The 12,118-nt window shown below is 58.8% G+C and overlaps 1 protein-coding gene across 2 annotated transcripts in view; it reads left to right on the top strand.

Annotated features, from left to right (window-relative positions):
- ATP6V0D1 (ATPase H+ transporting V0 subunit d1) overlaps window positions 1–12,118 on the top strand; it is a 39,275-nt gene that overhangs the window by 26,505 nt on the left and 652 nt on the right. For both annotated transcript variants that reach the window (XM_055551291.1, XM_055551290.1), the window contains 5 exons: window positions 6,627–6,805; window positions 8,192–8,271; window positions 11,505–11,582; window positions 11,707–11,883; window positions 12,007–12,084. In XM_055551291.1, the coding sequence (XP_055407266.1) occupies window positions 6,627–6,805; window positions 8,192–8,271; window positions 11,505–11,582; window positions 11,707–11,883; window positions 12,007–12,084 (592 nt within the window). The remainder of the gene's footprint in view (window positions 1–6,626; window positions 6,806–8,191; window positions 8,272–11,504; window positions 11,583–11,706; window positions 11,884–12,006; window positions 12,085–12,118) is intronic.

Here is a 12,118-nt window from a genome sequence, read left to right as displayed (position 1 = left end):
TGGGCCTGTGTGGCATTCACCCCAAGGCCAGGGCCGAAGGACATACCAGGAAGCAGTGCGTTTATTACCAGAGCCCAGCCTTCGCCTTGTTTGCACAGGGCTCCCTCAGCTTCCTGGTGAAGTTCTGGCCTTGCCAGCTAGGCCGGCCAGAGGAGGCTGACCTCCTGCCAGCGGTCGGAGGGCAGATGTCATCCATCTTGCTGCCGGCTTGGCCTCCTGCCTGTGCCGCCTGGCCTGTCTTGGTGCCCTCAGAGACTTGATCTCAGCCTGCCAGGCCATGAAACTGGAGACGACTCTGAGCGTGACTGAGGCCTCACGGCTGCCAGCTCTTTGCTGGAGGTTGGCTGCAGGCACCAAGCGTGCTTAAAGTGGCCAAGCGCTGTCCTGGGGCGGACCGTCACTTCCCCACCCCTTCCATCCATAGGTGATTGTGGCTCACAGTGTCCCATCCCCTCACTCCTGCTCTCTCCCAGGAAGGACTCAGCAGCCACGTGTCAGCCCCTCTGAGCCTGTGGCTGCTCGCTCCATGACCTCGTCATCTTAGTGACCCACTCCTCTGGTCTCCATTTCAGCCACCCCCGCGATGGCTGCCCAAGACCATGTCACCACCTGGAACTGCTCCACCCCTGAAACCGCTGAGTCAGGCACCCCCTCTCTACCCACGGCCTTCAGGCCCTCCAGCCCACTCTCAGTCCCTTGTGGGACATGGGTTCCGGACTCAGCAGGGTCTGGACCTTGCTTCCTTCCCCGCCACCCCTTCTGTCTTGGTTGTCCTCGCTCCCCAGCTGAGGTTCCCTGATCCATCATTCGAGTGCTCTTCTGCCAACATCCGCAGCTCTCTTGGCTGCCCAGCTCATGGTCCCGCCCGGCTGGCAGCTCCCCAGCCCTGGAGGAAGCCCAGCAGCCTCCAGCCTGCAGGCACCCGCCCCCACCTCCGCTGCCGGGAGCGGAGCTGGGGAAGCCAGTGTTGGTGGATTTTCCCTGCTGCCAGACAGGCACGCTCACCAGTTCAGCTGGCCTGGCCTGTCCCTGCCCAGCTGGCTGCTTGCTCTCCCCACTCAGCACCCTGTAGCTCCCCAAGCTTCCCTCAAGGTGGGGCGACCACCTCCCCATCTTAAACACCATCTATCTCCTGCCTCCAACCTTCTCTCTGGGTAGACGGCCTACCTCTTCACTTCCAAATTCTTCCCAACAGCATCTAAAACAAGCTCAGATCTCTCACACCATTAAAAGCCCATCTCGTGTAGCCTAAATTTTTTACATTCACTCTCTGTTCTCTCACCTCCTCCATCCTGAGCCTCCAGCCTGCTTCCAGCCATCCTATCATTACACCACAAGGCCCTGGCTAAGATCACCGCTGACCTTCATGTGGCCAAGGTCTCCAGGCTTAATTAGGAGCCACATACACCTTACCTCCTTCCAGCAGTCTTCCTCCTCTCGCGGTCTCTCTTTGATCTAATTTCTGCCTCCCTGGCTGCTCCTCCACCTCCTCTTCCTCTTCCTTTCCACCTTCTTAACCTCCTCCACCCTGAGTCACCCCAGGAGTAAGGAGTGTTGCAGAAAGGAGTGAAGCCTTCGATAGAGAAGCCTTCCCCTGTCCAGGGGACCTTCCCCCACCCTGGGGACTCACCACTGGCTTCCTTGAGGAGATGGCTGTTTGGCTGAGGCGAAGGGCATTTGAAAGAAGAATTGGGGGAAGGCTGAGGGAACCATACACATCCCGAGCTTCTAGAGCCTGAATCCCCTGGCTCTGTTACCTTCTGGGAAAGAGATACCCAAGACATGTCCAGAAAAGGGAGCATCAGCTAGATACCCCATCATGGGTGTAGAGGCTTGCAGGAGCAACGCCACTCCTGTCCACAGACAAAGCCAGCCCAGCTAGGGCGGAGGTTGGGACCTGCACAGGTTAATCTTCGCTCCAGCTTTCAGAGTCTCTTAGTTGCCTTTGGAGCTGCCCCAGGATGGTGGGCAGGCTCCTGCAGGTGAGTTCCTTGTCACTTAGGATGTTCAGGCAGAAGCTGGGCAAGGCTTCCTCTGTCCTCCCATGAGGAGAGACAGTATCCAGTGCTTTTGTAGACCCCATCCAGCCTTCAGCCAGCACACATGACCAGTGTGAGCTCTGGGCCAGTGCCAGGAGGGAGGGAGATATATGGGTGCAATGGGATGGGTGCCCATGGTGGTGCAGATAGCTTCTGGGGATGCTTGTGGGCAGTTTCCACAGATGGAACCGGGGTCACAGGAGGCTTTCTCATTGAGAGAACTCCAGGGGTAGATGGGGTTCGAGAGGCCATTCAGAGAGTGGGTGGCCAGAGTGGGGGCAGCTGCCTCATGTTCAGTGGAAAGGGCCCGAGTGAGAGACATCCCACTGAAGTATGCCATCACCAGTCGTGTGGTTTTGAGATGATTCAGCTCAATTTCATGGTGAAAACATGTGATACTGCACCAACAGCTCCTTCCAGGCCCAGCCATTCACTTGCATGTCTGACATGGGACAGAGCCTCTATAGGGCTTCTTAGCTTTGGAGGGGACCTTAATCTGGGCCATCTGATGATGGCTTCCCAGAGGAGAGTAGGCCCCAGAAGGGGAGCTAGGAGAGGGGCTTGTGGGAGGAGTGAGTTTGGTCTCTGGGGAGTTGCAGGTGGCCTCAAAGTTCTCTGATCTTAGATAACTGAGCCTCCCTGGAGGGGACCATCCCCAGTGGGTAGCACCTGCCTACAGTCCAGGGCACCCACTGGCAGAGCCTAGGTGACCCGCACCATCTTGGGGAGGAGAGGCCTCATATTCTGGTGTGCCAGGGGCTTCAGTGTCACCAGTCAGGTGTGGGCAGCTGGAAAGAAGTTTTGTCTCAGAACTGTGACCTCAAATGCCCAGTGTGCCTGTCAGCACACGTGCCACTCTCCCCAGGTCACATTGCTCAAGCCTTGGGCTCTGCTGGGTCACAGCAGGCATCAGGTATCCTTAGGCTTCCTATTTCTGGCCCCCCAGCCTTCACTGTCCACAGCTACCACCTCTGAGTTGCGGCAGAGTCTCTGTAGGCTGGGGTGCTGGACTAGGCCTCACTCCTGCCCTGAGCAACAGCTAGTGATGACACTGTTCTTCTGGGCCTGATGGAGAGGGTGCAAGTGCTCTGTGATGCCCAGAAGGCTCAGGTTGAGTGGGAGGACCCAAATGGACCTCGGGAGAGGGCAGGATTTTAATAAGGTGAGGGTCAGGGTCTCACCAGCTCTGCTGGGGGCTGTATTTCAGTCATCCTGATTGCAGAGGGGAAACTGAGGCCTGACAGGTAAGGCCTGTCTTCTTTCCAAGCCTGAAGCCATAGCTTGATATCTCTTCACTTTCCACTGGGGCAGGGCTTGATAGGACCCAGATGTGATTGAGCACAAGTATGATTACTAGCAGCCTCCGTTCGGAGCTGTAGATGGGCCAATTGGCTGAGCTGGCTGGGGTGCATAGTCGTCGTGGCCTCCTCACCAGCCTCAGACCTGGCCCCCAGGGCCAAGGTGATGAGACCGTGGGAGTAAGCCATCATGCTCCAGCAGGTGGCGCCAGAGGGCACAGCAGAGGGACAGGGCTTGGCTGGGGGCTCCGAAGACTTCTTGGAGGAAGTGGCTTTCTGAACTCCATCCCAAGACTTCTGTCAGCCCAAGCTGACTCTTTGAAGGCACAGGGTGAAGGAAGGCCTCTGGGCAGAAGAATACAGACTGCCCCACTCCTACCCCAAGAAGGCCTCTTTGGCCTGGCGGGCAGACGCCTGTCCACTCCCCAGCTGTCTTTCTCTGGAGGGAGACGCTGACCAGCTGGAACCTCACTCACTCCTATTAAGGCCAAGTAAGGGGAGGGCTGGGGGAGTGACTTTCTGAGGGCAGGGAGGCAGCTGCTGAAGCCAGACTACGACAAGGAGGAGGATTTCCCTGCCTGCTGAAAGCCTTCACCTTGGGGGAAGAGCAGACAGCTGGGCCAGCAGCATCTCTGCCTTGCCCTGCCTCCTTTCATCCCAGAAAAGGAGATCCTGGCTCTCAGGGGAGAGAAGCAGGGGCTGCTGCCATAGCAACTTTGTCATTGACCTGGGGGAGGGAGCTGCTGGTCCTGGAGCAGGGTCGTCCAAGGCTGGCCTAACCTAGATAGAAGGGGGGCCTTGGAAGGAAGTAGGGGGCTTTACTTGGCTTAGCATTTCCCTTGGTGCCCAGCCAGGACTTCTAGCAGGAGTCTGCGGGCAGCCGGAGGTGGGCTATCACCAGCCCCCACATCTGCTGTCGGTGAATCATAGCTGGCCTGTTCCACATCACTGGAGGGACGGCCGCAAAGCCAGACAGTGGGAGCCTTCCCCCAAGGCTCACCTCCAAGCCAGGTCAGGAGGGCCCTGATGCCAGTCTCATGCTTAACATACATGAATACCCTGTGGTACAAGGAGTGGGGAGGTTTAGAGAAAGGAAACTGACTTGTGGAGAGTCCTCTAAGAAGACACGGTAAGATGGGGAGTGTAGAGTCAGGGCATGCAGACCTGGACATGGGTGGAGGTATGTAGACACTGGCCAAGGGACATCGTGCTCATCTGCTTCGTGGGGTGACAGGACCTGGGGCCTGCAGTCTCTGCACCTTACATCCTCTGACAGTGGGGCTGCTGATGCTGGTGGTGAGGGATTGGTTGGATAGTACAGCTCGAAGAGGTACGGTGTTCCCCGCCTGCCTGTCCAAAACCTGGTGAGAGCATGAAAGAGCGTCTTCAGGTTTGGCATGGGGTTTCTGTGGCTCTCTTAGGGAACATCAGTGGGGGATGGGTCACAAGTGGAATGTTGTGGGTCTTGGGGTGCATGCGAGGCAGCAGGGGCAGGATAGCTGTGCTGTGCACGGTAGGGGATGATGTGGGCTTGGACTGGAGACCACAGCACAGAACCCTAGCGGGTTCTCTTCGAAGTCCCTCCATGCTGCCAGCTGGGTCAGGTCAGGGACAAAAGGCTGGCCGTTTGGGCCTCGTGGCCGCGAATAGCCTCTGTCTGCCGCCCTCGGTTTGAGGAGGCAGGCCTGTCTCTTCTCAGCACACATCCTGCAGCTGACCCAGCCGGGTTGGGGCGGAGAGAGGGCAGCTGCCTGGCCCAAAGCCCAGGAGAGCAGAGGTCATAGCAGGGCGCTGGGCTGGGTGGGAGCTGGGGGAGTGTGTAGCAAGCAGGGGGGTGGGGGTCAGGTCGGGACAGGAACTGTGGTTTTCTCCTCCTGCCGCCTTCCTGGCAGGCCCTGTGGGAGCTCCCCCAGTAGCCAGCCCTGAGCTGAGGCCTAGGCCACCACCTTCCTGCTTTTCTTCCCTTGGAGTTGGGGGCACTTCCTACCTTGGACAGTCTCAACACTGGGTGCCCAAGGTACTGTCACAGGACAGCTGGTGGCCCACCTGACAGCTAGGTAGGGTCTGTGCTCAGTGTTCAGGGCAGCAGCCTCTAGGCCAGCTCCCACCCTTCAGTGGGAGCCTCTCTCTGGCCTTGGAGCAGTCCCCCCTCATGCCCCGAGCTCATCACTGGTGACAAGCCGTAGGAGTGTTGTGGCTCCTGCAGCCCGACTGGGGCCCTCTGTCCCTCTTCACCCCATTCCTCACGCAGGTGACTACATAGAGCTCTGGGCCACGGCCCCTTTGTGGCCTTGTCTTAACGGGCAGAGGCAGAGCCCCTTGCCAAGTCTGAAACGGGAGGCCCCAGCTCTCCAGCCCCATCTGCTGCCCGTGTGCTGTCCAGAGCCGGCCTTCTGGGCCGGAGGGCACTGACCTGAGCCCCAGCTCCTTCCAGGTCTCTGGGTCCCTTCCAGGCCATCCTGGGTGGATGACTCGCACTGGCCTCAAGCCCTAAAGGAGGAAGCAGCGCCCTGTTCTCGCAGTGGGCTGCATAGGACAGCTGTCTACCTGTCCATCTCGGCCTGACCTGCGGCCTTACTCTAGAGGGGGCCTCCCACTGTGTCTGATTTTCCCTAGACACACCTCTTCCTACCCAACTCCTCAACCTTCCCCTCCTCTGGCCATCTCCCCCCGCCGCCCCACCCCCATCTCCCCACAGCAGCCAGAGTGACTGTGCTGCTCTTGCTTGTATCCTGCTCATGACCCCTCACGCTCCAGATGAAGTCAGGACCCTCAGCCAGGCCGATGGGACCCGCCTCCAGGCTCCAGGCGCTGGCAGCACCGCCCTGGTTCCCCTCCCTCTGCCAGCCCTGACAGAGTTCAGTTCCTCGAATGCGTCTGCCACTCAGCAAATGCCTCCAGGTCTTTGCACACACTGTTCCCTCTTCCTAGAACATGCTTTCATCTCTCAGTTCTTTCATCCCCCAAGCTGGCCTCTGTGTCCCACCTCCGTGCACCCATGCTTCCCACGTCCTGCCAAAACCCTGGTTAAGGCCCTGGGGGGAGTTAGTGACCTGCTTCCCCGTCACTTGCTCACTCACAGGGCATGAAGTACCCCCCTCACAACCCTCAGGGGGGGCCATGTCTGTCCTGTGCTTCTGGTGCTGAAGGAGGGGGCACCCTTGGACAGGGAGAGGAGCCTGAGGCGGTGCTTGCAGTTGAGGGGTTGACAGCCTGCACCAAGTGGGGGATGGGGCAGGGCATTGTGTCCAGACTTCAAGGGCGCCGTGCTGTTGTGTGCCTCCCGCAGTTACAGCTACATGATCGACAACGTAATCCTGCTCATCACGGGCACGCTGCACCAGCGCTCTATCGCCGAGCTTGTGCCTAAGTGCCACCCGCTTGGCAGTTTCGAGCAGATGGAGGCCGTGAACATCGCACAGACACCCGCCGAGCTCTACAATGCTATTCTGGTGGACACGCCCCTGGGTGAGCGGCCCTGGCGGAGGAGGGAGAGGCGAGCAGTGGCATCAATGTCAGTGCCTCTGGGTGGGGTTTTTTGGACCCCTGGGGGCAGCCCAGAGCCCGAAGGTGAGGCCCACCCATGGCTGCTTACCTTTTTCTTCCAGTCTGATTTGCCTCCCATTCTCTTCTCTTTGTCCTGCCTTCTGCTCCCTTCCGCTGCTTTCACTGGGCCAGGCTGACTACCCCCAGGGCCTGACTCAGACGATCTAACTTCGTGAATCTGGCTGATTCCTCAGAATGCAGAGGAAGGCTGAGCTCGGGGAGCCTGGGTCCCTTAGAGTCTTGGGAGTTCTGACAGACCGTGGCCCTAAGCTGGGCTGTAGTGACTTGCTGTCCATGAGGCAGAGGAGGGACACAAACAACTTCACTTGCTCCACCAAGCAGGTCCCAGGGGCCAAGTCAGGCAGTGTCCAGCAGGATGCAGAGTTCATGTCAGAAGCCAAGGAAGGAAGGGGAACCGGGAGCTTCCTGCAGGCCCCCCCCCAGGCAGCACTGGCTCCTGCCTGCCTTGGAGTGGGGCTGGAGAGAGGCACTAAGGCTATCGCCAACTAGTGTCTTCATAGCCAGCATGCTAGTCCCCAGGACACCACCTCCAGGAAGCTGCCAGGATTGTACAGCTGGGCCCAAAGCTGCACTTGGTCCTGCACTAAGAGGCATAGGCCTTACCTGCTTGGCCTTATCTACTCAATATCTTACCTCTCATGATAACTCTGAGCTAGTTCTAGGCTGTTGCTGGCTTCTTCAGTTTCTCCATCTCTAAAGAAGAAACAGACCAGTCAGTCCATGAGCTCCCTGGAGATCAAAGGGCTCTCTTCTGCTTTGGCCTCTAATGCCAGCCCTAAAATGGTTCCCTGGGTCCCTGGTCCCTGCTCACCCAGCTGTCATACTCAGGCCTTGTTCTGAGGAAAAGGATTTTCCACATGTGGGCCCCAGGCCCTCCTGGGAGATGCAGAGAAGTGGGCGCCAGGCCCTGTATCCACAGCTGCCCCTGGAGAAGGGAGGATGTCACAGCCTCTTATGCAAGCCTGTCTTTGGCATGATCTGAGCTTGGGTCTGCCCAGAGGCGATTAGATCATGTTATGGCCGGCCGCCTCCTTTATAAATAAATTTTAGTAGCAAGAAGGCAGGAGAACTCAGGTCAGTATACATGGCCTGGAGTATGGCTTCGGTCACTTCTAAGGCAATAGTCTAGGCCAGGTTGGTGCGCCCCCCCACCCCCAACTTCCCAGCCAGATGGGCCTTGTGGCAGGGGTCCTCGGTGCCCTGCAGGGGGAGTTGAGCATCAGCAGGATTCTTGCCTAGGCTGAGAGTCCGCTAGCCCACCCCTCATACCATGTCTCTCCTCCCCAGCGGCTTTTTTCCAGGACTGCATCTCAGAGCAGGACCTCGACGAGATGAACATCGAGATCATCCGCAACACGCTCTACAAGGTAGTGCCCCCGGGCCCGATGGTGGTGGTGAAGTAGGTTGGTGGGGCAGTGGGCATGGTGGGCTGGTGATTATTGGGTGCTGGGACAGGACGCAGTTACATGGGCTCCTTTCCCAGGGGCTTATCTGCTCACTTTCTGGCTCCCGTGACTGGCGCAAAACTGCATGGAACAGGTTTTCCATTCCTTGGGCCCAGATAAAATCGGCAGGAATGGCTAGCACTCCTGGATTGCCACTCCCCCTGCATCCAGGAGGTTTACTGGCCACCACCCAGGCCATAACTCTCAGGCTCACCCCACCTGTACTGTTGCCCGCAAGGAGCACCTGAGCATGGTGGGAGAGGGACCCAGCCAGGTGTGGCCAGGTCCCTGCGTCCCTCTGTTTCCCAGGTCTAGGGCTGGTGCCACGTGCCACCATCTTCAACACTACCCACCTTCTGCTTCCCATCAGGCTGTGCACAAGCTGATGACCCCTGAAAATAGAGTGGGCTTGGGATTCCTGGGTCAGCACTGCCCCGGCTCAAAGAGGTTAGGAGCAGGCTTGGGAGCCAGGGAAGTGTGCTGGCCAGGGACCAGTGAGGACCGTTTGGGGCAGACTGAGCTCTGACCATAGTGAGGACCTCTGATGGGTCAGCAGTGGGCAGGCCCTGAAGGGGGCCTGAAGATAAGGAACACTTGCTGACAGCCCTGCTGACCTAACCCTGAGAACATCTGTCTTTTAGATCTTTACAATGAGGCTCTTCTCCTTCCCTACTTGGAACTAGGTGGCCAAGACAGTGGCAGCCTGAGCCCACGCCCTCTAGTCTCGCTGCAGGGGTCTGGGCCAGAGGGCAGGGCAAGTGTGCAGGTGGGTGAAGGGCCCACCTGGAGGTTGTAGTAGTGAAGGCACAGGACCAGTACATGCAGAAGCCAGTGTGGAACACGAGCCAAGTGGCAGGCAGTTCGCTGTGGAAGTGCCGGTTCCGGCTGGACAGTGGGAGATAGACCTGGAAAGAAAGGATCAAGTCAAGCACAGGATCAGGTGCCCCAGGGCCTTGAATGCCAGGCCAGAAGTTTGACTTTTACCCTGTAGGGCAGGGTCAGCCAGCGAGGATTTTTAGCAGGGCAGAGTATCATCAGAGTTTGGCAGACAGACTAGAGGGGATGAGATGAGAGGCAGGAAGGCTGTTGGCTTCTGTAGTACTTGGGGCTGCTCTGGGAGCTAGGTAGGCATCAGTATGCCAGTTGTAAGAGGAGATTGAGGGCTCAGAAAAGTGGGGTAGGCTGCCTGAAGCCACAGCCACTTGCTAGACCCTGGGCAGCACTGTGCGTTGCACCTGGCTCAGCCTGTCTGCAAAGCAAGTGCTCTCCTCTGCTAATGGGGAGATGGGGAGCGTGAGGCAGGCATGAGAGCTGGCTCTTGTGTGTTAGTGTTCACAACCCCCCCCCCTCCCCCTGCAGTGCTCCTGGCTCCTTGCCGGGTTCCCTGCCCTGAGGCAGGGTGAGGGGTGGGTAAGGCTGTCCCCTCAGCCTCACCCATGCCCTCACCGGGCCTGACTGGTTCTAGCTGGAGTCACTGGCGAGGGCTGCCTGGGCACCAGCTTGTAAACACCGACCCAATGCTATGGGCGCCATGCCAGGCCCGCCTGTCAGGCCATGTCCCAGCCCAGTAGCCACAGATGGGAGATTAGGCAGACCCCCAGTAGCGGGTGGGAACTGTAGGCAGCTGGTGCAGCAGACATGGGCTGGCAGACGCCAGGGTACAGGGTTGGGGTGGGAAGGTGACCTTGGTACTTGGGCCTTTGGGGTCTTGCCAGTTTTCTTCAGCTGCTCAGCCTCCAGAAGAAAGTCTGGGTCTATTCCACCAGCCTCCACCACCCTGGGGTTAGTCTTTTCAGAGTCAGCCCAGCTCAGCAAAGGCTGGTGGATTCCCCCACAGAGAGGAACTGCAGTCCCCTCTGGGACAGGCCTAAGACTTGGACACACCCATGTTGGCTGGTCATAGGAAAGGAGATGGCAGGGGATGGTCCCAGGGGAGACCAGTGCCACTAATCCATGGTAGGATTGGCAGCTATTTCTATCACCCAAGTCCTCTGCTCTGCTGGGGTCCACTCTCCCTTACCAAGCTGCTTACTCCCTGACTGGTTCTAGAGTTTTGTTTCCTGTGACTCAGTGGTCCCCTCGGGTTTTCCCCTGAGCCCAGCTTGCCCAGTGCTGCTGGCCAGGTTTGGCCTGGGCTCATGGACTCCTGGGTCTCATTCTCACCTCCTCTCTTAGGCCAGTAGAACCCATGCCCACATCATACAGTGGGCGGAATGTTCTCTGCAGCTTGGAGGGCAGACCTCCACACAGAAAGCTTCCCCTGCCTCCCCAGCTCTCACCCCCAGCTCAGAAGCCTGTGGAGCCAGAGTCCCTGTGGCTGTGCCACCAGCTGGGACCCTGGAGGATCTGAGTAGAGGAAGCTCCCCAGAGGTCATGAGACTCTGCCCCCCTTCCTTGACACGAAGAGGTTCAGGGAAGGAAGCCTGGGTCTGGCTGGTCTCAGGAGTTAGTCCTTGGAGGGACCTGAGGCCTGGGCTGACCTGCCTTCTCCTTACGCCCGGCAGATCCAATTTGCCTGGGCAGCAAGTGCTTGTTCCCGCTGGCAGCCCGAGTGTCCAGCTATCGCACTGCAGGGCTGACGTCCGCGCAGTCAATAACCATCCCTCAGCAGGAGCTGGGTTGACAATCTGGTTCCTGCTGTGTGACTGCCTAGGGCATGGGAAGAGGAGGAGGTGCTCTTTAAGGTGGGGTGCTGAGAGAGGCTGGGGCACCCAGTCCAGGCCCTCTCCATGAACTCTAAGGAGTCACCATTCTTCACTAGCCCATCAACACGTGATTTTCTGAGGCTGAGGGGAGATTTGGAGAAAAGGCAGGCAGAGAAGCAGGGGCAAGACAGGGCCCCTCTCTGAGCCCGATCCTCTGTGGGATGAGGGTGTGAGGGGCACCACACCATGAGGCAGGCAGTGGGTCAGAAATTGCTCTGTCGCTGCTGGGTGGGGGAGGCAGCAGGCTACTGCTGCTTGGCTGATGCCCAGTGAAAATTTGTGGCTGTTTTGGGGGCTCTGACATGGGGGCTGCCCTGCCAAGTCCAGGGGTACATTTGGATTAATGATGAAAGGAGCTGGGGAGGGAAGAAAGGAACTGTCGGGGGGAAGCCTGGCAGGCCGGCCTCGAGTCTCCCTGCCTAGGCTGATTGAGCCCTATGCCCTGCACAGGCCTACCTGGAGTCCTTCTACAAGTTCTGCACCCTGCTGGGCGGGACCACGGCCGATGCCATGTGCCCTATCCTGGAGGTGAGTGCCTGCCCCTGTCCCACCTGCTGGTGCCCTGTCCCTGGCATGGGGAAGCCCTGATAACTGACTGACTACTGCCTCCCTCCCATTCTCTCTCTCCGGCATCTGTGCACTGGCCCCACAGTTTGAAGCAGACCGCCGCGCCTTCATCATCACCATTAACTCCTTCGGCACAGAGCTGTCCAAGGAGGACCGTGCCAAGCTCTTCCCGCACTGTGGACGGCTCTACCCAGAGGGCCTGGCCCAGCTGGCTCGAGCCGACGACTATGAGCAGGTCAAGAACGTGGCCGACTACTACCCGGTGAGTGCCCTGTGGGGCAGGGGGCAGGCCTGTTGGCACCCACATCCCCACCCCACACCCAACAGCGCCCTCGTGCTAATGCTTCCCTTCCCCCCACGCCCCGCCCCCGCTCTCCTGCGTCAGGAGTACAAGCTGCTTTTCGAAGGTGCGGGCAGCAACCCTGGAGACAAGACCCTGGAGGACCGATTCTTCGAGCACGAGGTGAGTGCTGGGTCTGCTTGTCGAAGGGAAGGGT

This window comes from Bubalus kerabau, chromosome 17 (genome assembly GCF_029407905.1).
Source record: "Bubalus kerabau isolate K-KA32 ecotype Philippines breed swamp buffalo chromosome 17, PCC_UOA_SB_1v2, whole genome shotgun sequence".
Taxonomy (NCBI): Eukaryota; Metazoa; Chordata; class Mammalia; order Artiodactyla; family Bovidae; genus Bubalus; species Bubalus kerabau.
This window is presented reverse-complemented; position numbering and strand designations above follow the sequence as displayed.